This window comes from Mesoplodon densirostris, chromosome 4 (assembly GCF_025265405.1).
Source record: "Mesoplodon densirostris isolate mMesDen1 chromosome 4, mMesDen1 primary haplotype, whole genome shotgun sequence".
Lineage (NCBI taxonomy): Eukaryota > Metazoa > Chordata > Mammalia > Artiodactyla > Ziphiidae > Mesoplodon > Mesoplodon densirostris.
The window spans coordinates 23,223,727-23,250,599 of NC_082664.1; the positions used below are offsets into that span (position 1 = coordinate 23,223,727).

At 35.2% G+C, this 26,873-nt stretch overlaps 1 protein-coding gene across 1 annotated transcript in view; it reads left to right on the forward strand.

Annotated features, from left to right (window-relative positions):
• Positions 1-26,133, forward strand: part of GTF2A1 (general transcription factor IIA subunit 1) — a 45,195-nt gene extending 19,062 nt beyond the window's left edge. Inside the window, exons 5-9 of the mRNA XM_060095750.1 lie at positions 85-160; positions 2,202-2,335; positions 4,676-4,996; positions 13,214-13,303; positions 21,944-26,133. Of these exons, the coding sequence (XP_059951733.1) occupies positions 85-160; positions 2,202-2,335; positions 4,676-4,996; positions 13,214-13,303; positions 21,944-22,051 (729 nt within the window). The 3' untranslated portion in view covers positions 22,052-26,133. The remainder of the gene's footprint in view (positions 1-84; positions 161-2,201; positions 2,336-4,675; positions 4,997-13,213; positions 13,304-21,943) is intronic.
• The last annotated feature ends 740 nt before the right edge of the window (positions 26,134-26,873 follow it).

A 26,873-nucleotide genomic window follows, 5' to 3' on the forward strand; every position in this document is an offset into this window, starting at 1 on the left:
AAATACTTAAAATATGCCAGAGATAAACTGATGTGCTGTTATGAACATACATGGTTTTGATTGTTTTTCATTGTTTTTTTCCAGAGTGCTGCTGCTACAGCTGCTACCTTAGCACTCCCTGCCGGTGTGACTCCTGTTCAACAGATATTAACAAATTCAGGTAATTAGGAATAACTGATCCATTATTTATATAACTCAGAAAATTGTACCGTCTAGCCTTTGTTTTGTCTTCACTGAAAGACAGAAGATCTTAATACTTCTTTTACCATTTGGCTTACGTTATTAAAATAAGATGATTTGAGGACCATGGCATATTAAACCATAATCACTGCTGAGGATGCAGTAGAGAAGATGAGAATTGCACTTGAACTTTTGATCCATGAATGGAATACTATTTATTGAATGAAGTATGATTATATAGAAGTGCTTATTTACTTGGTTTTTTGCTAAACACATTTAACTTACCAAATAAGTTAAACTTAACTCATTTGAACTAATTTGTGATATCAAACTAAATCCTGTAGTATCTTAAGAGCAAATTTATTGCATTCTGTTTTATATAGTATCTCTCCATAGCTGGCAAAATTTACTTTTGATAATAATGTTTGAATAACTTATTTACCTGGATTTTAAGTATTTTCTCTGTAATTTAATTATACAATTTCTTGCAAATCAAAACTACAGTGAGGTGTATCACCTCAAACCAGTCAGAATGGCCATCATCAAAAAATCTACAAACAATAAATGCTGGAGAGGGTGTGGAGAAAAGGGAACCCTCCTATACTGCTGGTGGGAATGTAGATTGGTGCAGCCACTATGGAAAACAGTATGGAGGTTCCTTAAAAAACTAAAGATAAAACCACCGTACGACTTAGCAATCCCACTACTGGGCGTATACCCTGAGAAAACAATAATTCAAAGAGTCACGTACCACAGTGTTCACTGCAACACTATTTACAATAGCCAGGACATGGAAGCATCCTAAGTGTCCATCAACAGATGAATGGATAAAGAAGATGTGGCACATATATACAATGGAATATTCCTCAGCCATAAAAAGAAATGAAACTGAGTTATTTGTAGTGAGGTGGATGGACCTAGAGTCTGTCATACAGAGTGAAGTAAGTCAGAAAGAGAAAAACAGATACTGTATGCTAACATACATATTGAATCTAAAAAAAAAAAGTGGTTCTGAAGAACCTAGGGGTAGGATAGGAGTAAAGACGCAGATGTAGAGAATGGACTTAAGGACACGGGGAGGGGGAAGAGTAAGCTGGGATGAAGTGAGAGAGAGGCATGGACACATATACACTACCAAATGTAAAATAGATAGCTAGTGGGAAACAGCTGCATAGCACAGGGAGATCAACTCAGTGCTTTGTGACCACCTAGAGGGGTGGGATAGGGAGGGTGGGAGGGAGACACAAGAGGGAGGGGATATGGGGATATAAGTGTACGTATGGCTGATTCACTTTGTTATAAAGCAGAAACTAACACACAGTTGTAAAACAATTATACTCCAGTAAAGATGTTAAAAAAAAGTATAATGATTATACAATTTCTTGTTATTTTGTTAATTTCTAAATTTTTGAAGAAAAAACTTAGCAGCTTGCTACATATTTTAATGAGATATAATTGCTTACTACTTAATTAATTCAACATTCTGCATCATTTAAAACAATATATTAGAGGGATTTGGTATAAGCCAGTCATACTGTTAGTGTTATGTGGCAATGTTAGTTGGTTCAGCAAACTCCTACTGTTTTTTAAGTCATCTTGAAGCTAAGGAATGCTGTGCTTTTGTTCAAGATATTAATGCATTATTATACTTCTGTTTCCTTAAAGCTTTAAAAATGAACAGCCCCTGAAATGTCTGCTGATGTTACTTATTCCTCTCTCATGACTTGTTAGTCAAGATAATTTACGCTTTTAATCAACTCTCATAATCTGTTGTTAAAACTTTGTTGGAAACAGTTTTATAAGGAAAATAAAACATATTAAGCAATGTATTAGAGCATGTTGTAAAGTCAGAGAAGGTAAAGACTATAGTTTACTGTGTATGGATGACAGCCCTTAATAAAATTGTTAGCCTTCTTAGTAATTCTTGACATTCACCATGGTCTGACATTCGCTATGAATTCGTTTGTTTTGAGGTGATCACTGCTCAAGTGGTAACTTGGAATATATACTTTTTACTTTAGGCCAGCTTCTTCAAGTGGTCAGAGCAGCCAATGGTGCCCAGTATATCTTTCAGCCTCAGCAGTCAGTAGTTCTACAACAACAGGTTATACCACAAATGCAGCCTGGTGGAGTACAAGCTCCTGTTATACAACAGGTAAAAATCTTAAGTTCTGATCACCATGGGGTTCTTTTTTCTGCCTCTGTATGAATTCTCTGGGTGTTTCCCATCCCTTTTTCTATAGCTTTATCTATACAAATTCTTAGACTCTTCTCTAATACTACACAACCTGTCATTCTGAATTCCTCCTGTACACCTCACAGCTTAACTTACAGTATGTTTAAGACTGAATTGTTGTTATCCCTACTCATCCTTTATCATCCTCCCCCCTGCTTTTTATAAGTGGCACCACTCTCCATCCAGCCTCCTAAGCTAGTTATTCAGCATTCATTCAACACACATTTATTGGGTGGCTACGTATCAGGGTCTTTGCAAGAGACTAGAGATTTAGGAGTGAACAAAGCAGGCATGAGTCTAGTTTCATAATGGTTATGTATTGTCTGGAAGGGGGTATGTGGAATCCTCCCTTTTGCTTACCTCTAATATCCAAGGTATCATGAAATCCTACCAATTCTTAATAGTTCCTTTTTTTCAGACTGCAGTTTAAACATGCTTTCAGTCCCTTAATATATTTGAAACTAGTTTTTTCCCACAGTCTCTTCTGTCATTTCCTTAGTTCATGCTCTCATAATTTCTCACTTAAAATACTGTGTTATCCTCTTAATTGATTTCCCTGCCTCCAGCCTTGTGCCCTCCTAACTTGACTGCTACTCTATATTTATAGTCATTGTTCTAAAAATCTTAAAATCTTTTAATAATTTCCCATTGCTTATTGGAAAAAGTGTAAACTCCTCAGCATGGGTTATGAGATCTTTTTCGGGTTCTTTTTTTTTTTTTGGTTTTCCCACATTTTATTTTTTGCCATGCTTCCAGTTGTTACCTGGTTTAGCTGCTGTTTATATCAAGGTTGACAAATATTTGCACATGCTTGTGTGCCAGGTGTTAAACTCTTGTACTGTGAGGACAAAGATGAAAGAGAAATGGTTATTTTCTTGAGGAACGTGTGTACTTTGAAAAAGAGACAGATACCTAAACAACGTTAATATGATAGTACAGTGATAGAAGTACAGAGGAGGAACATTAATCCAGCCTACTTACAGCCTTCCAAATTTGTCCTGTTGGTACTTCTGGGTTTCACTTGATGCCGTTCTGTTTAGAATGCCACCTTTGGCCTTCCTTCTAGCAGTTCTCTCCAGTCCCCCACAAACAAACAAACCAAACGGAAAAAGCCTGGCTAATCTCCCAAAACACAAATAGAAGCTCAACTGTTGCCTACTAGGAAGGCTTCCCTGACCGGGCCTTGTCCCTCCAAGGTGAATTTAGTACTCTCTCCTGTCTTTTCATAATGTTATACATGGCATTTCTATGACATCTTCTATCTTTTTGAGTTGTTATTGCTTTGTCTATTGCATCATTAATCTGTAAACTTCTTAAAAGAAATACTGTCTTACTATTTTTGCTTTCCTTGAACCTAATGACAAGGAATTGCCATTTAGTGCTTTAATTTATCACTAGGCATTCTCTGCTTTTTATTTAATAACTATAATTATAAATATGTTCATTATAATAGATATAATTACTATTTGTTAATAGGTTCTTTTTGAGTTGTGGTTTACTTTAGAATCCTAGGATGCAGAGTCTGGAAGGAACTTTAGAAATCATCTGATCTGGTGGTTCACAGCTTTGGTTGCATGATTAGAATTACCTGGGGAACTTTAAATAAAATGAATAGATGTCATCTTATACCAGTTAAATCAGAATATTAGGAGTGGGGGCTTAGGTATCAGTATTTTTAAGTTACGAGGTTGTTATAATTTGTAGCCAGCGTTGAGAACCATTGACCCTAATCTAACAGTGAACAGAGGTTAAATGACTTGCTCTGCTACATCTTTATCTGTGATCTTAGACAAAACTGGAACCCAGGGCTTCAGATTCCAGGGCAGTGTTCTTCATGGAGAGGCAGTGTAGCATAATAATAAGAGCAGAACCAGAAAATCTAGGTTCACATTTTGCCTCTTAGTGACTTGACTGCAAGCTTTGCAAGTTATTAAATCTCTATACCTCAAGCAAATAAACTAATAATGTGTAACTCTTGGCCTGGAATCTGGCATATACATAGCAAGTACTTGATTAATGGAGCAATTATCTTCAGAAAATATTTTTCCTTTAGAAATTTGAATGGTAAAATGAAAATTTAGTGGATCAGTACACTCACTAAACATTCCTCCTGTGCTTTGGTAGTTTTAACTATGTATGAGATATGGCGATTTGGGGTGATTCTTCAGCACTGGGGCCTATTTCTGTGTACCAAGCAATGAAACTGAGCTACTTCGTCCTCTAGCTAGTTACTAATCTGTAGTTTTTCTTTTGCCTTAGGTACTGGCCCCTCTTCCTGGAGGGATTTCACCACAAACAGGTGTTATCATCCAGCCCCAGCAAATCTTATTTACAGGAAATAAGACTCAGGTTATACCTACAACAGTGGCAGCACCTACACCAGCACAAGCACAGCTAACCGCAGCTGGACAACAGCAGCCACAGGCCCAGCCTGCTCAACAGCAAGCCCCGCTGGTGTTACAGGTTGATGGGACTGGGGATACGTCATCTGAAGAAGATGAAGATGAAGAAGAAGACTATGATGATGAGGAGGAAGAAGACAAAGAGAAAGATGGAGCTGAAGATGGGCAGGTAGAAGAGGTAAGTTTCTAGTAAAAGACTAGAAGTAAGAAACTACTCAATCATTTCTTCTTTTACTTGGTACCAAACTGATGAATTATATTTTTTTAGAGGCTGTTAGGGTACTATACCCTAAGATTTTTAGATTGTTCTGGATGTATTTATCTTTATAAAATATTTCTATAGCTGGTAACAAAAAAATGAATGAATACCAAATTAAATTGTACTTACAAAGGTGATGGAGACAGTGCATGGAATTCTAATTCTTTGGCTTATGCATTCATCATGATGTAGCTTAAAGATTAAACATTGGTAGAACAGATAGATGTGGTAATCTTTTCCTTCAGTAATTTAAAACAACATTTCGGAAGGGAAGAAACTTAAGAAAAAGCTAACTGTGACCGATTTATTCAAAACCTCCTTTTGTTCCGTATTCCATACCAGTTCCGTAGATAACCTTATCTACTCTTAGTGTCTGTCTTCAGTTAAACAAACCATACTTTATCTTATTTTTAATTTTTAAATTTTATTTAATTTATTTTTTTATACAGCAGGTTCTTATTAGTCATCCATTTTATACACATCAGTGTATACATGTCAATCCCAATCTCCCAGTTTATCACACCCCCACCCCCACCCGCCACCACTTTCCCCCTTGGTGTCCATACGTTTGTTCTCTACATCTGTGTCTCAAGTTCTGCCCTGCAAACTGGTTCATCTGTACCATTTTTCTAGGTTCCACATATATGCGTTAATATACAATATTTGTTTTTCTCTTTCTGACTTACTTCACTCTAGATCCATCCACGACTCTATAGATGACCCAATTTCGTTCCTTTTTATGGCTGAGTAATGTTCCATTGTATATATGTACCACATCTTCTTTATCCATTCGTCTGTCGATGGGCATTTAGGTTGCTTCCATGACCTGGCTATTGTAAATAGTGCTGCAATGAACATTGGGGTGCATGTGTCTTTTTGAATTATGGTTTTCTCAAGGTATATGCCCACTAGTGGGATTACTGGGTGGTATGGTAGTTCTGTTTTTCGTTTTTTAAGGAACCTCCATACTGTTCTCCATAGTGGCTGTATCAATTTACATTACCACCAACAGTGCAAGAGGGTTCCCTTTTCTCCACACCCTCTCCAGCATTTGTTGTTTGTAGATTTTCTGATGTTGCCCATTCTAACTGGTGTGAGGTGATACCTCATTGGAGTTTTGATTTGCATTTCTCTAATAATTGGTGATGTTGAGCATCTTTTCATGTGTTTCTTGGCCATCTCTATGACCTCTTCGGAGAAATGTCTCTTTAGGTCTTCTGCCCATTTCTGGATGGGTTGTTGTTTTTTTTACTATTAAGCTGCATGAGCTGTTTATATATTTTGGAGATGAATCCTTTGTCCGTTGATTTGTTTGCAAATATTTTCTCCCATTCTGAGGGTTGTCTTTTCACCTTGTTTGTAGTTTTCTTTGCTTTGCAAAAGCTTTTAAGTTTCATTAGGTCCCATTTGTTTATTTTTGTTTTTCTTTCCATTACTCTAGGAGGTGGAACAAAAGTGATCTTGCTGTGATTTATGTCAAAGAGTGTTCTTCCTATGTTTTCCTCTAAGAGTTTTACACTGTCGGTCTTCCATTTACGTCTCTAATCCATGTTGAGTTTATTTTTGTGTATGGTGTTAGGGAGTGTTCTAATTTCATTCTTTTACATGTAGCTGTCCAATTTTCCCAGCACCACTTATTGAAGAAGAGACTGTCTTTTCTCCATTGGATATCCTTGCCTCCTTTGTCATAGATTAGTTGACCATAGGTGTGTGGGTTTATCTCTGGGCTTTCTATGCTCTTCCATTGATCTATATTTCTGTTTCTGTGCCAGTACCATATTGTTTTGATTACTGTAGCTTTGTAGTATAGTCTGAAGTCAGGGTGACTGATTCCATCAGCTCCGTTTTTTTCCCTCAAGACTGCTTTGGCTATTCGGGGTCTTTTGTGTCTCCATACAAATTTTAAGATTTTTTGTTCTAGTTCTGTAAAAAATGCCATTGGTAATTTGATAGGGATTGCATTGAATTTATAGATTGCTTTGGGTAGTGAAGTCATTTTCACAATATTGATTCTTCCAATACAAGAATGTGGTATATCTCTCCATCTGTTGGTATCATCTTTAATTTCTTTCAACAGTGTCTTATAGTTTTCTGCATACAGGTCTTTTGTCTCCCTAGGTAGGTTTATTCCTAGGTATTTTATTCTTTTTGTTTCAGTGGTAAATGGGAGTGTTTCCTTAATTTCTCCTTCAGATTTTTCATCAGTAGTGTAAAGGAATGAAAGAGCTTTCTGTGGATTAATTTTGTATCCTACAACTTTACCAAATACATTGATTAGCTCTAGTAGTTTTCTGGTGGCATATTTAGGATTCCCTATGTATAGTATCATGTCATCTGCAAAGAGTGACAGTTTTACTTCTTCTTTTCCAATTTGTGCTCCTTTTATTTCTTTTTCTTCTCTGATTGCCGTGGCTAGGACTTCCAAAACTATGTTGAATAATAGAGGTGAGAGTGGACATCCTTGTCTTGTTCCTGATCTTAGAGGAAATGCTTTCAGTTTTCCACCATTGAGAATGATGTTTACTGTGGGTTTGTCTTATATGGCCTTTATTATGTTGAGGTAGGTTCCCTGTATGCCCACTTTTTGGAGAGTTTTTATCATAAATGGGTGTTGAATTTTGTCAGAAACTTTTTCTGGATCTATTGAGATGATCATATGTTTTTTATTCTTCAGTTTGTTAACATGGTATATCACATTGATTTATTTGCGTATATTGAAGAATCCTTGCATCCCTGGGATAAATCCCACTTGATCATGGTGTATGATCCTTTTAATGTGTTGTTGGATTCTGTTTGCTAGTATTTTGTTGAGGATTTTTGCATCTATATTCATCTGTGATATTAGTCTGTAATTTTCTTTTTTTGTAGTATCTTTGTCTGGTTTTGGTATCAGGGTGATGGTGGCCTCATCGAATGAGTTTGGGGGTCTTCCTTCATCTGCAATGTTTTGGAAGAATTTGAGAAGGATGGGTGTTAGCTCTTCTCTAAATGTTTGTTTGTTGGAAGATTTTAATCATAGTTTCAATTTCATTACTGGTGATTCGTCTGTTCATATTTTCTATTTCTTCCTGCTTCGGTCTTGGAAGGTTATACCTTTCTAAGAGTTTGTCCATTTCTTCCAGGTTGTCCATTTTATTGGCATAGAGTTGCTTGTAGTAGTCTCTTAGGATGCTTTGTATTTCTGCAGTGTCTGTTGTAGCTTCTCCTTCTTCATTTCTAATTTTAATGATTTGAGTCTTCTCCCTCTTTTTCCTCATGGGTCTAACTAATGGTTTATCAATTTTATCTATCTTCTCAAAGAACCAGCTTTTAGTTTAATTGATCTTTGCTATTTCTTTCTTTGTTTCTATTTCATTTATTTCTGCTCTGATCTTTATGATTTATTTCCTCTGCTATTGGGTTTTCTTTGTTCTTTCTCTCGTTCTTTTAGGTGTAAGTTTAGATTGTTTATTTGAGATTGTTCTTGTTTCTTGAGGTAGGTGTGTATAGCTATAAACTTCCTCTTAGAACTGCTTTTGCTGCATCCCATAGGTTTTGGGTCGTCGTGTTTTCATTTTCATTTGTCTCTAGGTATTTTTTGATTTCCTTTTTGATTTCTTCAGTGATCTCTTGGTTATTTAGTAACATATTGTTTAGCCTTCATGTGTTTGTGTTTTTTACGTTTTTTTTTTCCCCTGTAATTGATTTCTACTCATAGCGTTGTGATCAGAAAAGATGCTTCATATGATTTCAATTCTCTTAAATTTACTGAGGCTTGATTTGTGACCCAAGATGTATGTGATCTATCCTGGAGAATGTTCCATGCACACTTGAGAAGAAAGTGTAATCTGCTGTTTTGGATGGAATGTCCTATAAATATCAATTAAATCTATCTGGTCTATTGTGTCATTTAAAGCTTGTGTTTACTTACTAATTTTCTGTTTGGATGACCTGTCCATTGGTGTAAGTGAGGTGTTAAAAGTTCCCCAGTATTATGGTGTTGCTGTTGATTTCCTCTTTTATAGCTGTTAGCAGTTGCCTTGTGTATTGAGGTGCTCCTATGTTGGGTGCATATATATTTATAATTATTATATCTTCTTCTTGGCTTGATCCCTTGATCATTATGTAGTGTCCTTCCTTGTCTCTTGTAACATTCTTTATTTTAAAGTCTGTTTTATCTGATATGAGTATTGCTACTCCAGCTTTCTTTTGATTGCCATTTGCCTGGAATATCTTTTTCCATCCCCTCACTTTCAGTCTGAATGTGTCCCTAGGTCTGAAGTGGATGTCTTGTAGACAGCATATATATTGGTCTTGTTTTGTATCCATTTAGCAAGCCTGTGTCTTCTGGTTGGAGCATTTAATCCATTCACGTTTGAGGTAATTATTGATATGTTTGTTCCTATTACCATTTTCTTAATTGTTTTGTGTTTGTTTTTGTAGGTCCTTTTCTTCTCTTGTGTTTCGCACTTAGAGGAGTTCCTTTAGCATTTGTTGTAGAGCTGGTTTGGTGGTGCTGAATTCTCTTAACTTTTGCTTGTCTCTAAAGCTTTTGAATTCTCCATTGAATCTGAGTGAGATCCTTGCTGGGTAGAGTTATCTTGCTTTTGGGTTCTTCCCTTTCATCTGAGTATATCATGACACTCCCTTTTGGCTTGTAGAATTTCTGCTGAGAAATCAGCTGTTAACCTTATGCGAGTTCCCTTGTATGTTATTTGTCATTTTTCCCTTGCTTCTTCCAATAATTTTCTTTGTCTTTAATTTTTGCCAGTTTGATTACTGTGTGTCTCAGTATGTTTCTCCTTGCCTTTCTCCTGTATGGGCCTCTCTACGCTTCGTGGACTTGGGTGCTTATTTCCTTTCCCGTGTTAGGGAAGTTTTCGACTATAATCTCTTCAAATATTTTCTCGGGTCCTTTCTCTCTTCTCCTTCTGTGACCCCTATAATGCGAATGTTGTCACGTTTAATGTCCCAGAGGTCTCTTGTATCTTCATTACTTTTCATTCTTTTTTTCTTCATTCTCTTCCGCAGCAATGAATTCCACCATTTTGTCTTCCAGGTCACTTATCCATTCTTCTGCCTCAGTTTTTCTCTGTTGCTTCCTTGTAGTGTATTTTTCATTTCAGTTATTGTGTTCATCTCTGTTTGTTTCTTCTTTAATTTTTCTAGATCTTTGTTAAACATTTCTTGCATCTTCTCCACCTTTGTCTCCATTCTTTTTCTGAGGTCCTGGATCATCTTCACTATCATTATTCTGAATTCATTTTCTGGAGGGTTGCCTATCTCCTTTTCATTTAGTTGTTTTTCTGGGGTTTTATCTTGTTCCTTCATCTGATACATAGCCCTCTGCCTTTTCAGCTTGTCTGTGAATGTGGTTTTTGTTCCACAGGTTGCAGGATTGTAGTTCTTCTTGCTTCTGCTGTCTGCCCTCTGGTGGATGAGGCTATCTGAGAGGTTTGTGCAAGTTTCCTGATCAAACCATCCTTTCTTATTGATTTTTTGTTGTGTATTTTTAGAAGCGTGTGAATATATCTTTGTTTTCCTCAGTGTTCCAGCTTAGTTACTTGTATTCAAGATGGTGTTTGTCTTACCACAGTTTTCACTGTTAATTGCCTTCTGCAGCCTAAGATATAATCTTCTGATTTATCTTACAAACTTCTTCTAAATTATCTAAGTCAGGAGTCCCCAACCCCTGGTCCGTGGACTGGTACTGATCTGCGGCCTGTTAGCAGTTGGGCCATACAGCAGGAGGTGAGTGGCTGGTGAGCAGGCAAAGCTTCCTCTGCCACTCCCCATCGCTCACATTACCGCCTGAACTATCCCCTGCCAAATTTTTTTTTTTTTTTTTTTGGCTGTGCTGGGTCCTTGTTGCTGTGCGCGGGCTTCTCATTGCAGTGGCTTCTCTTATTGTGGAGCACAGCGTGTGGGCTTCAGTAGTTGTGGCGCACGGGCTTAGTTGCTCTTCGGCATGTGGGATCTTCCCAGACCAGGGATTGAACCCGTGTCCCCTGCATTGGCAGGCAGATTCTTAACCACTGCGCCACCAGGGAAGCCCCTCTCCCCTCCAATATTTTATCCATGATAAAATTGTCTTCACGAAACTGGTCCCTGGTGCCAAAAAGGTTGGGAACTGCTGATTTAAGTTAATTTTTTTTAAAGAATACTATTTTATTAAATATTGAATAGATGAAACAAATAAAAATATTTTATGATATAAACAACCCAATGTCCACATCTAGTTTTAAAAAAAAAATCCACTGCCTAAATAAAGTCCCCTGGGTGCCCGTCTCCAATCCCCATCCTCTTCCTTCTGCCATCAGAGTAACCTTGCTCATGAATTTTGTGTTTATCACTATACCTTTATATTTTACCATATGTATTTATATTCCTAAGGAGCATATTGTTTCGTTTTACTTGCCTGTTTATAAAAAAGTGAAATAATTGTGTATTCTTCTACAAGTTCATTTTTTTGCCAACATGGTATTCCTGAGGTTCATCTAAGTTGTTGCATATACCTATAATTATTTTCACTGTTAAATGTTAAAAATTTATGCATTTTTGTGATGCGTTGGACATTAGGGTTGTTTCTACTTGTTAACTGTTACAGTTATAAAATATTTTGGTATGTGTCTTCTGGGGACACATGTAAGAGTTTCTCTGAGTGTTGTACCTTAACCTTGAATTGCTGAATCATAAGGCATTTATATCTTCAACTTACGATAAAATGCCACATAGTTGTACTAATTATACTTCTGGCAGTCAGTGTGTATAATGGTGCATATGTCTATACATCTTCACCAATACTTGACATTGTCAGGCTTCTTAATTTTTGCCAGTCTGGTAGGTAGAAACTTTTGTTTCGTTTTGGTTTTAATTTTTATTTCCTTGATTAATGATGAGTAGCAAAAGGCTTCTGCTACTCTACTTATTTTTTTTTCAATTTTCTCTTTTGTTATAAAGACCATAGCAAATTTTAAAAAGCTGTTTGAACAGAGAAAAATATCATAGTTCTTGATTTCCCACGTGTACTTAACGCAACCTCGCTGTGCTTCCTGGCTCCTTCCCTGGACACGGTGGGTTGATCAAGGAAAATGGGGTTTTCAGGTGGGGGCACTGGGGGCTACCGTCATCTTCATTTACCAGGTGGCTTCTTGATTCTTTCATGCTTCTTCTGTAGGCAGTCAAATCAAAAGTGAAAAGAATAGTTTTTCTTGCCTTGTTGCCTAAGCTCTATAATATTGATTAGAAATGGCGGTAGTGGTGGTAATTGCACACATTATGAATGCACTAAATGCAAATTGTACAGCTTAGAATGGTTAAAATGGTGAATTTTACCTCAGTAAATTTTTTTTACATTTACATTGGTGATACCTATTTTAAATTAAAGAATATATATACATATACATGTGTGTAAGTATAGGCCTAGACTTAATATCATCTTGATTATTTTTCTTTCCACCTTCATTTTGTCCTAGCTTCTCTTTCTTCATTAATTAGAAATCAGAGTTGTATGTTTTATTTTCTGCCATAACTGAGGTCAAGGTTAACTTAGTTGGTCATTTTATGCTCTAGTTAGATCTTGGCCTTTAATTCTCTTCGATACTGAGACCGAGATCCTCCCCTTCTTTTTAAATATGATTGCCTTAACTATGCTCTAAGTCTCCACTAATACTAATTTGTATTCCTAGTCCTAGTCCTTAATGTAAAGACTATCCAGGCTGCCAAGCTGTTTTATAACCCTGTTTTCCCTTTTACACTGCTACTTCTGGTGGTACATACTACCATTATCTCATTAAACCTTCATATTTTGTTAGGTCCACTTCTAGGCATCTTAAAACAGTTACTAAAGAGAATCATCTTTTCGTACTACTAGGAAAGAATAAAGGAAGTAAAATTAAACATCTTTTCAGGCTTATAAATTATGTAGCTTAACTATTTTAATTATTGTATTTAATTTCATGCTGGAATTTCAGTGACATTGGTAGAGTCTTAACACAGCCAGTTAACAGTATGTTCATGGTATATATGCATCTGTCTGGCCCTTGGTTCTCAAAGAACATCAAGGTCTTTGTGTTTCTTTTCTCTGAATATTAAAAGGGCCTTTTTCTAGTAATACATGAAGTATAAGTAAATGAATTCTCCCTTTTGCATTTTTAGGAACCCCTCAATAGTGAAGATGATGTGAGTGATGAGGAAGGACAGGAACTCTTTGACACAGAAAATGTTGTTGTATGCCAATATGATAAGGTGAGTGTTTTATGATCAGGTTACTGTCATTTTTTCTGTTGTAATTTCTTCCCTAAACCATCCTGTGTGCCTTGTTCAAGCATTTGGTCAGCTGATTGATGCCTCTTATATTTAGTATAAACAGTGTGAATGAAACCAATGTTATAGTTTAGTTAGATTATTTTAATAGAATGAGAAATTAATTTGTATAACTTTACAGTTGAAAAAAGAGTTATGAAAGAACTCATGGGAAGTATGTTGTTTTCAGTTTAGACTGTGTCTCCCAACCTGTTAACAAAGTAAAGCCACTTTGTGGTTGTCCTTTAACATGAATAGTAACTCAGTGGGATAACTGTGTTTTCCCTCTAACCTCAACTATCTCAAAACTAAAAGACTAATTAAATTTCTGTAACCTTTTTTTATTGCTAAGGAGAAAAGAACAACGGCAAGAAACAAGACTGATAACTAACAAAAGATACATTTTTACTGAAAATTGTTTTAGATTATTTAGCTTTGCTGTATTTTGGTAGCAGTAAAAAGTTTTTAAACTAGGTTCTATGAGAATTAGTTATTGATTCCTTGATTTCTTAATTCTTAAAAAGGATGCTACTTCCCAAGTATTTTTGTTATAGTTATTGGCACTGTTAAAATTTTGGTTATTTGCTGAAACATTTAATTTGGAATAAATTTTTTTTCTGGTTATAATCATTAAATTTATAGTAAATCCACAAATTATATTGCATTTTTATAATTTAATTTCAGCAGAGGTCTTTAAAATGTGCTGAAAATTCTAACAGAAGTAGTTGGGTTTTGTTTATAAGCACTACTCATTCAGTAAATGTATATTTATTAAGTGCCTAAATGTGTCAGGTACTGGAGCTGAAGTCATTTATTATACAAGATTTGTGCCCTGCATGCCCTCCTTTACAAATGATGAAAATCTTAAATTTGTGTTGCTTTTATAGAAATGAATATTATAACTAGCCATGTTTACTGCAAACAGATCTATAGGGAAAATGTTAAGAAAATAAATCTTATCATTTCCTAATGAAAAGGTAAAGTCAAGAGAGTTGAATACCAGTGAAATTATAGAATTAAGTTAGTGAGGTCATTGATTCAGAGTTATCAGGGCATCCACTCTTGTACATTATGACTACTAAGTAAGCACTTTTAATACCCTACACCAAGCACATTATAATAAAAGTAATTTCTCATTACATGCACATAGAGGAAGCATATTGAAGTTAAAACAATGGGAGATACCAGTAAATCTTTATTGCCAGGAAGACTCAAGGGAACTTGTTGGCAGCCAAATTATCCAGGACACAGTTTCATGATAGCAAGATGTCAGATTTATCAGTCAAGAGAGGACCTTTACCTTAGCTTGACTGGAGAATATGCTTCTAAGTATTTTCATACTATAAGTGACGTTGTATTTTCCTTTGTACACTTAATATTTTTTTTTTTTTTTTTTTTTTTTTTCTTTTTGCGGTATGCGGGCCTCTCACTGCTGTGGCCTCTCCCGTTGCGGAGCACAGGCTCCGGACGCGCAGGCCCAGCGGCCATGGCTCACGGGCCCAGCCGCTCCGCGGCATATGGGATCCTCCCAGACCGGGGCACGAACCCGTATCCCCTGCATCGGCAGGCAGACTCTTAACCACTGCGCCACCAGGGAGGCCCCACTTAATATTTTAAATGCTAAAATTGGCTTGTTTTGCTCCAAGAGACAATATTTTAATGTTTTAAGCTAAGAAATTAAAAAATAGCTTTAAATAGTGTGTTGAATGACAAACAGTTATAAAGTTTGCAGAGATCTAATTTTTATAATCAAATGAGTTCTGGAGACTGGAGGGTTGAGTCTTGATGTTTTAGCCAACAGTAAAGAATGGTGTGTTCTGAAATGGGCATGGGTGTGGTTTGAGGCAACTTGAACTTTAGGAGTTTATTTTTGAAGACTAAATTTTAGAATTTCAACAACGAGTCAATTTTAGAAGCAGTCATAGAGTTATTGTATTGCAAATCAAATGAGAACCTTAAACTTAATAATGAGGCAGGGTTCTCCCATAAGTATGGGTAGATAAGGACTGATGGCATCAGGTATTGAATCTTCAGCCTTATTTGTAGGTAATTTTATTTAATATGTTTGTCATTAGGAAATTTCAGAGGCCTTTTTCCTGGCACTCAGGACACTCCTTCAGGAAGGGCTTAATTAAAGGCCAATGAATTGTTAAGTTGTATTTTGTGATTTTATTCAAGTAAAAATATTTACTACTTATTACTCAATATGACTTCAGTGCTTAGTATATGGTCTATTATTTGATCCATGAAACTTTTCTACATTTGCTTTTTGCAAGTTGTCTTGCAGCGGAATGCAGTCAGTTTCTTTAGTTGTCTGTGGAATTCCTTTTTCCTGGCTATTCAGCACTTGTTTGCACATTTATTTATTTATTTATTATATATATCACTTGTCTATCTAATTCCATGTCTTTCAGGTTGTAGTCACTTGGTTTGTACTGGAAATAAATTTGTGTATCCATTTTTAGGATAGTTAATACTTTCTCTATAGGAAGTCAAAGAAAAGAGGAGACAGATATCTCTTTATTCAAAAAATACTTAAAGAGTGTCTGTGATGTCCCAGGGTATTATTCTAGGAACTTGAGATACACCAGTGAACAAAACGAAACAATCCTTGCTATTGAGAAGCTTACTCTAGTTGAGGGCGACAGATGTTAAAACATAGCAAACAACAAATAAATTACGGTTGACTCTTGTACAATGCTAGGGTTAATCAGCATGTAACATAGGCAGTCCTCTGTATCTGCACTTCCTCCACATGCATGTAGTCATCCAACCACAGACCACTTAATTCTGTAGTATTTACTATTGAAAAATACCTATGTATAAGTGGATCTCTGCCCTTCCAAACCCATACTGTTCAAGGGTCAACTGTAATTCATATGCTATGCTAGAAGCTGATAATTGGTATGGGAAATTAGAGTGGGAAAATGGAACAGGAACAAAGACTTGAAGAAAGTTAGCCCTGTCATTATTCAGTGGCATAACCTGCCTGTTGTGTGTGAGGAGCAAAAAGGAGGCCAGTGTAACTGGACTTGGGGGAGTAGTATAGTAGTAGATTAAGTCAGAGCTAGGTGAAGGCAGGTGGTGTAGTAGGACATGGGCTCTTACTCTGAATTGGGAAGCTATTGAAAGGTTTCAAATAGACAAAAGTGATATCACTTACATTTTAATCTTTAAAGGATTACTTAGCATTCTTTGTTGAGAGCAGAGAAGAAGCAAAGGTTGAAACGAGATTAATAGAGGGATATTGTCGTAATCCAAGTGAGTGATAATGGTGACTGAGGCTAAGATTATAGTACTGGAAGTGGTGAGAAGCAGCTGGCTCTTGGATGTTTTGAAGGAAGAGTCAACAGGATTTCCTGACTCTTGTATGTTCAGTAGAAAAGGAGGGATCAAGAATGAGTCCAGGAAATTTTTTTTTTTTTTTTTTTTTTTGTGGTACACAGGCCTCTCACTGTTGTGGTCTCTCCCACTGCGGAGCACAGGCTCCGGACGCACAGGCTCAGCGGCCATGGCTCACGGGCCCAGCTGCTCCATGGCATGTGGGATCTTCCCGGACCGGGGCACGAACCCGCGTCCCCCGCATCGGCAGGCGGACTCTCAACCACTGCGCCACCAGGGAAGCCCCAGGAATTTTTTTTGATGAAGAATCAGACAGAAGCATGGAGATACCATCAACTTGGATGGGAAAGGCTGCAGATGGAGCAAGTTTGGGAAAGGAGAGTGGCTGGTTTTGGACATGTTAAGTTTTGTATCTGTTAGACATTCAAATCATCCATCCTAAGGTGTTAGGTGTAATAATCTACATAGTGTAATTAGACCAGATCTATAAAACCACTTAATGCTGGAGTCTCTGTCCTGAATACTGTTTCACTTTATTGTACTCTATTTTGTTTTAATAAGTGAGAAAAAATTGACACATGTTAAATTTGTATATAGCTTAAGTTAGTGATCTAGAGGAAGGGCATGGGAGTGATTTTCAAATATACAAAGTATTTAATTGTTTTTTAAATTAACTCCCGAAAGGCAGAACTACAATCAATAAGTAGAAGTTTGGAGTAAGCAGTTTCAGTAAGGGGTAAAGTATGAAAGAGTTATAAGAGAGCTATCCCAGGAAGGGGTAACTTAATTTGCAGTTCTTTAGCCCCCACTTTTAATCATACTCAAGCAGACACCGAACAGTGATTTGCTAAGAATGTGCCGTGGAGACTGTCTGCACAGGGATGTTAGACCATGGAATTTTAGCAGTGGGATAAGAAAATACCTGTATATAGTGAGAATTTTTGCATTATTATATGAAACAGCCTGATTAGTAGAAAGCATCTTGGACTGGGGCAAGAGAATCATCTTTGTCACTTAACTGCGATATGCCCTTGGTCATGCCATGGAACCTCTCCAGGCTATAATTTTCTCTTTTGAAAATGAAAGCCTGAAGTGGCAGTTATCCTTAAAAGATGATTGGAAGGAAGGGAGAGAGTGAAGTCCTGGAAATCAGCTAAAGGATATTGTAATAAATCATATGACAAGAGGCTGTTGACATGGTAACTAGAAGATTATTGATAGCCTTTTAGAAAACAGTTGCCAGGTGCCCTGAAGACAACTAAAATAGAATTAGAGAGAACGTAATAATTAGAGAAATACTAATATTAGTGTGAATTCTAATACAGTGGGGCCACGGTATTAAAAAGGTCAGCAATATGGAAGTTGTTACTATATGTGAGGAAGAAGAAGAGAGTAGTTGTAAACATGATACCAATATTGAAAAGATAGTGTCCTGGTGGTCAGTAGATAAGAGGAATGAAGAAAAGCCTAAGGTCAAATCAATCGTGTAGACATAAAAGGAGTTACAGAGAAAAGACCAAAAAAATGGTCTAGAAGCATCAGGGAGAACACAGGGTATTGCTGTTTGAAATATTTGCCAGTATAAAATTTCCTGTGAAATGACATATATACACATACCTGGTAGAGATAGGATGTTTTTCAGAGAAATATTATTAACTACTTTAATGAATACAAGTACTGAGAGCTATAAAATAAGTATTACTAATTATAGGTAAATTTATTTTTGAAAAACGCACCTAGTGAACTTTTTTTTTTAAGAGAGGTTGTCAAATTAAACTATTAAAAACCAATTTGACCACAGTGGTATTAAACTAGAAATCAATTAGATGGAGATTAAACAATATGCTACTGAACAACCAGTGGGTCAAAGAAGAAATCAAAAGAGAACTAGAAAAATACCTTGAGACAAATGAAAATAGAAATGTAACATACCAAAACTTGTAGAATGCAGCAAAAGCAGTTGTAAGAAAGAAGTACATAGAGAGAAATGCCTACATCAAGAAATAAGGAAAAATCTCAAATAAACAATCCAACTTTACACCTAAAGGAACAAGAAGAAGCCCAAAGTTAGTAGAAGGAAGGAAATACAAAGATCAGAGTGGGAATAAATGAATAGAGACTAAAAAGACAATAGAAAAGATCAATGAAACTAAAAGCTGGTTATTTGAAGAGATAAACAAAATTGACAGACCTTTAGTTAGACTCACCAAGAGAGAGAGGACTCAAGTAAATAAAATCAGAAATAGATGTTACAACTGATAACAGACATATAAAGGATCATAAGAGACTACTATGAATAATTATACATTTACAAATTGGACAATCTAGAAGAAATGAATAAATTCCTAGAAGCACACAACCTTCTCAGACTGAATCATGAAGAAATTGCAAATCTGAACATACTGATTACTAGTAAGGAGATTGGATCAATAATCAAAAACCTGCCAATAAACAAAAGTCTAGGACCAGATGGCTTCATGGGTACATTCTACCAAACATTAATACCAATTAATGAATTAATACCAATCCTCAAACTCTTCCAAAAAATAGAAGAGGAGGAATGACTTCTAAACTCATTTTACAAGACCAGCATTACCCTGATAACAAAACCAGACAGGGATGCCACAAGAAGAGAAAATTACAGGCCAGTATCATCCTGATGAACATAAATGCAGAAATCCTCAAGAAAATATTAGCAAACTGATTTCACAATTTATTGAAAAGATCATATACCATGATCAAGTGGGATTTATTCCAGGGATGCAAGGAAGGTTCAACATCTACAAATCAGTCAGTGTGATACACCATGTTAACAAAATGAAGGATAAAAGTCATGTGATCATCTCAATAGATGCTGGAAAAGCATTTGACAAAATTCAACATAAAAAGTCTCAACATTAAGTTGGTATAGAGGGAATGTACCTCAACTTAATAAAGGACATATATGAAAATCCCACATGTAACATACTCATCAAATGAAAGGCCGAGAGCTTTTCCTATAAGATTAGGAATAAGACAAGCATGCTCACTCCTGCCATTTTTCCTCAACATGATATGGGAAGTCCTAGTCAGAGCAGTTAGGCAGAAAAAAGAAATAAAAGACATCCAAATCAGAAAGGAAGAAGTGAAACTGTCACTATTTGCAGGTGACATGATATTACATAGAAAATGCTAAAGACTCCACCAAAAAACCGTTAGAACTAATAAATGAATTTGGTCAATTTCAGGATACAAAAATCTGTTGAGTTTCTATACACTATTTAATAATGAACTATCAGAAAGAGAAATTAAGAAAACAATCCCATTTACAACTGCATCAAAAAGAAAAAAATATCTAGGGATAAATATAACCAAGGAGGTGAAAGACCTGTACACTGAAAACTGTAAGACATTGATGAGAGAAATTGAAAAATACACAAGTAAATGGAAATATATTACTTGCTCATGGATTGGAAAACTTAATATTGTTAAATTGTCCATAATATCCAAAACAATCTATAGATTCAGTGCAGTCTTTATCAACATTTCAATGGCATTTTTCACAGAAAGAGATCAAACAGTCCTCAAATTTGTATCAAACCACAAAAGACCCTGAAGAGCCATAGCAATCTAGAGAAAGAACAAAGGCATCATCCTTCTTGATTTCAAACTGTATTGCAAAACTATAGTAATCAAAACAGTATGGTATTGGCATAAAAAGAGACACATAGATCAACAGAACAGAAAAGAGAGCCCAAAAATAAACCCATTCCTGTGTGGTCAATTAATTGATGACAGAGAAGCGAAGAATATAAAATGGGGAAAGGACAGTCTCTTCAATAAATGGTGTGGGGAAAACTGGGAAGCCACATGCAAAAGAATGAAACTGGACTACTATCTTTTATCATGCAAAATAACCAGTGCAAAATGGATGAAAGAATTGAATGTAAGACCCGAAACCATGGAAGAAAGAAAACAGAGATGAAAAGCTCCTTGATATTGGTCTTATTAGTGATTTTTTGATTTGACAAGAAAGCAAAGGCAACAAAAGCAAAAATAAACAAGTGGGACTACATCAAACGAAAAAGCACTTGCACATCGGAAGAAACCATCAACAAAACAAAAAGGTCACTTGCTGAATTGCAGAAGATATTTGCAAAGGATATATCTGACAATGGGTTGATACCCAAAATATACAAAGAACTCACACAATTCAACATCAAAACAAACAAACAACCCAATTTAAAAATGGGTAGAGGACCTGAATAGACATTTTTCCAAAGAAGACATACAAATGGCAAACAGGTACATGAAAAGGTGCTCAACATCACTAATCATCAGGGAAATGCAAGTCAACCACAATGAGATATATCACCTCACACCTGTTAAAATGGCTGTTATCAAAAAGACAAGAATTAAAAAGGATGTGGAGAAAAGGGAGCCCTGTGGTACTATTGGTGGGAATGTAAACTGGGATAGCTGCTATGGAAAACAGTGTAAACCTTCCTTTAAAAATTAAAAGTAGAACTACCATACAATCCAGCAGTTCTACTTCTGAGTATTTATTAAAAGGAAACAAAAACACTAACTATGAAAGATATGTGCACTCCCCCATTCATTATAGCATTATTTACAGCAGCCAAGAATGGAAGCAGTCTGGGTGTCCATCAGTGGATGAATGGATAAAGAAGCTGTGGTGTATGTATATGTACAGTTGAATATTATTCAGCCTTTAAGAAGAAGGCAGTTTTGCCATTTATGACAATATGGATGGACTTTGCATTATGCTAAGTGAAATATCAGACAGAGAAAGACAAATACCATGTGATCTCATATGTGGAATCTAAAACAAAAAAAGTGAACTTACAGATACAGAGAACAGACTGGTTGGTGATTGCCAGAGATGAGGGTTTGGAGGTAGGTGAAATGGGTGAAGGTGGTCAAAGATACAAACTTTAAGTTGTAAAATAAGTAATCAGGGGGATATAATACAGCATGGTGACTACAGTTGATAACATTGTATATTTGAAAGTTACAAAGAGAGTAGATCTTAAAAGTTCTAGTCACAGGAAAAAAAATTGTAACTATTTATAGTCTTTGTACACCTGAAACTAATATGTTACATGTCAGTTATATCTCAACTAAAAAAGAAACCAGTTTGCAATTGCGGTCATATACAAGTTTGATGTGTGAATGGTTTTTCTGTTGTTGTTTGTTTCCTCTTTTTATTTTATCTCATACATTTTTTACTTATTTATTTAGATACACAGAAGTAAAAACAAATGGAAATTTCATCTCAAGGATGGCATTATGAATCTTAATGGAAGAGATTATATATTTTCCAAAGCCATTGGAGATGCAGAATGGTGAAGAGTTGGTTCTTTTCTTTTATAAATAAAACAAAAGAAACTTAAAAAAAAATTTAAAGTGGACAGTTTGAAACTTGGGACATATACCAACCAAAACTTAACTTCTGCATGTCAGAGAAGCAGTAGAAGCAGAGCTACTGGGACAAAGAGACCTTGACAACACAGACACTACTTCTAACTGGCAAGCCATGGAACTGTAGCACCTGGGGTTGTTGGGGTGGTGAGGGTTGGGATTTTGTGTAAGAAAACCGTAATTGTTGATTTTAAATACAGGTACCTGCCACTGGTAATTAGCATGTAAAGCTTGGTTTATAGTCCTTCCTCCAACTTGAGTTCAGTCAGATTACTTGTTGGAATGAACTGAAGAAACTTCCCTTCTGATAGATTGAACCGAAACTGCTTATTGTACATGGTTATATTTGGTAAAAATTGCGTGTGAGCTTTTTACAAAAGGGTAAGAATATGTGTTGAATTTTAATTCACTTGTATAAGGAAACAATTTAGAACTCTCATAATAGGTCTTAAATATTTTTACTTGCTGTTCTCCTTCAGTAATATATACCTCTTCCTTCCCTGCTTTATGAAACATCTATTTGAGTTAAAGGAAGTAAACAGTGATCACAGTTTGGAGACAAAATTTACCCAGGAATGGGTATTTATTTTAATTAGGTTTTGAGATTCATTAAATGTAGTTTAAAGACTTGGGTCTCATCTGAGTTGAGCAGAATTAAAATAACTTCAATTTCCTAACAGAAAAATTGTATTTGTTTCTTTTAGCCCCCCCACCTTAAAAAGAAACCCCAGTGGCTCCTCAGGAATACAGTGTTATTGCACAAAGGTACCATCTAGCTGAAATGATATACATATGAATAGATAGATTTTCCTGTTGGGCTAAAGAGTATATGCTTATATATGTGTTTAGTCTTTAAGCTAAACAAACATTTAGATAACATTCTGTGCATTGATTGAAGCATTGAGCAGGTGGTGAGGACCTGGATTTTTATTAAACAATTTAGTAATTATAAAAAGTTTTTTTGTGTTTACTAGTAAAGAATTTTAAAATGATTCTAAGTGAACACACTTTTAAAATGCAACTTTGTAATTTGAGGGAGAAATTTTGGGATTAGAGGAGGGTGGGCCACTAAGTACATATTTACCTCTCTTTCGTTTGGTGGCCCTTCCAGGCCATTGTTAATATAGACATAGGCTCCAGTTTGCACATCAGGAAGAAAGCATAGAAATTTGACTTGTATATTAAAAATAATAGAAATGTAATATGATATTAAGAATGCATAGCTCTGTATTCTGTAAGGGGCTATAAAGAACAATGTGGCAGTGCTATGTTCAGTGTGAACGAGTTGCTTGGGAGAACTGTAGGAACTTGTGTATTCACCTTTGTTCTTACACCTAATTCTTTTCATGGTTTATTTTGACAAAATTCACATGTGTTTAACTTACTTCTATATTGAATTTTTTTTAAGTCTTCCATTTTTGTCTTCCTTTTATTTACCTTTGTGTTTCCAGAAGTAACATAGAAACACTTTAAAGTACATTGCAAAGAAAAACTGTGAGGTATTATATATTGTTTTTCCTTTTTTAACACAAATCTTTAAACTTTCTTGAAAAGGCTAATCTTTTTTCTTTTTTTGCCTGCTTCCCACCCCACATACCACCTTGGTCCCTTTAACTTGTGTTCTGAACTTTGGTATAAATGTGGTTTCTAGCATGCTAGTAGTTAGGTTTTATTTAGATGCCATAACTGGTGATACGGTTTTAATTTTTACTCTATTAATTTAGTTTTCTGGAGGTTTATTTGTTTACCCCACTATGCTCAAAGCACACACAGGTTTTTTTTTGTTTTTATTAATGAGACTGGGAGGAGAGAAGGGAGAGGGGATAAAATCACAGAAGTCCTGTTGTTTGTTTGCCCTTGAGTATAGTTGCTAGTAGGTTTATATTTACCCAGTGAAGAAGTCAATGACCTGAACTACCTATAAAAGTTTAGCATTGCTGCAGTGTTGATTAAAACCCTTTTGCTATCTAGTAGTTCTTTTGCTACTGAACCTTGGATTACTGTATGATATTCAGCTTATATTTTGGGCTCTCTATGTAGACGAAAACATTCATATTCATAATAGAATTGTATACTGGCCTGTTTTTATAACATAATCAAACATGAACAACCACTGCTTTCAGAGTGACTCATTAGGGTTATTTTGAAGCAGGAAATAGCCATTTATATTTGCACCTGTGTATATTGCATATTAATTATGACATACTTGGCAAGTGCTTTTCTTTTACCTGTGAATATTCTGAAAGCTGGTCCAAACAACACTGCATACCAAATTGTGCTCTTATATATTACTGCATCGTGTTCCTTTTTAGTCAAATAGCATGTTTTAGTTTTATTATAGTGGCTTGCTATAAGAATGCCACTTGCTTATCTTTTATTGTACTTGAATTCTTAATCATACTTTTAACATTTTATTTAACAAATCGTTTCATTAGGTTCTGTCATTCCTTTGAAAAGGCAAGGATTCCCACTTTCAGAATTTTGAAATGAAAATAACGTGTTTATTCAAAGAGGGAAAATAGTTCAGACTTAGTATTATGAAATAAATAAAGGTTTCAGAAAAGGATTTGTTTAGATTTGCACAGATGGTGATGGCACCTTTAACTAAAAAACAATCAACAGTGCTAAGGAAAATTTACGCAAAAGTACTAGATAAAGTGTGGAAATGCGTGCCTTTCAGTGTATGTACTCTTTTTTGGTGGTCGTTTGGATAATCAGACCATTTGAATGGCTGAGAGCACATTTAAATTCTGTGGAGCGCCACATTTGGCTGAAACAACTCTTTAATGTGCAATTAGTTTCTAGAGTAAAATGTCTGTTATATGAGGGGGATCTTTATATTGGGCTTTTATATTTTTTTAAATGTTCACATTTCTTTCTATTAAATGCCATCATAATACCACGTTTATATTGTTGCCTCTCTTAAAATCAAAGCCACCTTGATGTTATTCTTTTAGAGATACATCAAGATTTGAGCAGTGTGTATAGTGATTAAAATGTGTTCTTGAAGAGCATACTCTAATAGACTGGCTTAGACAGCAAGAACATAAAAATATAATAGCTTTTGTATAAAGATTTTCTTTTGCTGTATGAAAATCAAGGATTTGGTTTTCTTTTTTTCTGGCTTTTATGGAGGAATGAAGAGGGTTATCTCCTTCTAAGAGTAATTTTTGATTATCTTATAGCAATAACGTCACCATTCTTTTCAGAAGATAAATACACCTTGTATAGGAAATCAGACATAATTTTCTTGGGAATCCCCTTTATAACTTAGCTTTTTCTTCCACTTGAGAAAATTCCTATATTTTCAGATTATTTCATCTTGAACTTTTTTGAGCTTTTGTGCAATGTAATATTTTATTGATCCATCTTTGTACATTTTCATTTTATTTCATATGTCTGTTTTCCACCTATCTGTCTGAATCAGCTATTTCAGGTTTTGAATTCATTGGTTAAAAAATAGTTGCTTTATATATCTCCTCATGGGTTTATTTTAAATACTTTTGCATTTTAATCTATTATGCTATGGAAATTATTCCGAAGTTTGTATTCCCTTTTTAAACCTGCCTTAGTCTGGTTTTTTGGTCATTTTTTTATGGTTTAAGGAAGAACACACCAAACTTGATATTTTTGTTTATTTTGAGGAACAAGATAAACTTGTTTTTTCTTCTCTCTTAAGGGAAGAACTACATTGAGTTAGTAGCTACTATTTCAAGTTTCTTTAAATCATCCAGTATGTATCAGGGCTACGATTGGGGGGAGGGGCTAATCCTTTTTGCTGTTCTGAGCTACTATTGTCAACTGCTGTTGTACATACTGTTATGTGTAAGGGCGTAAATATATTTATTATGTTTGTAAAATTCATTCTGTACAATTGCAGATCAAGGTTGCTCTTCTGTGATATATGGGATATTATGTTTTAAAGACCATCTTGGAATACAATTAGAGAACTTAGTATTTTGATGTACTAAGACCTATTTTAAGTTTAATATTTTACCTTTGCAAAAACTTTAATTAAAGATGTTATTTAAAAAAAGTAATGCTGCTTGCTTTGCTTACTAGTTTATAACATTGTTATATAGATAACTGAGTAAAACTATACAGTTTAGAAAGGAAAATTCTTTACATTGTTAGTAAGTTCCATTTATCAAAAAAAGGTATCATTAAATCTGTACCTTTAAAATAAGTAGGGTGGGATGTCAGTCTGAATATTAAACTGTGTTATAAATTCTTAGTAGCTTTTAAAGAGAATAGTTGTAATTTCTAGGCACATAGGAATTTAAATTGGGCTAAATTCACACCAACAAAGTGTAGCTAAAATTGATATAATTAACTTACTGTATTAAGTGAGTATTTCTACTCCAAAGAATAGATTATTTAGGATAAAATTATTTGAGGACATACTTGTTCTTTAATTCCACCATTTAGCCATATGTTTTTCTTTTAGTTCAGAGTTTGTAAATAATTGCATAAAAGGAGAATCAGATTATTAAGGCTTGTATTACATATTGAATATATTTTGTGTTATTTTAGAAGGTATTAAATAATTAGCAAGTATTTTAATTTATAGTTAATTCAAATGAATCATTAAGAAGCTTGCTTTTTTGTAATTTTTTAATCCTGTTACGGACTACTTTATCTAGGAAACATGCAAATTTTAACCATTAAAACAATCATAATAAAGATATTTTGTTTATTGCCAGCAAATCTTGTATTTTTGCAGTTTAATTCAAGCTCCTACATTGATGAT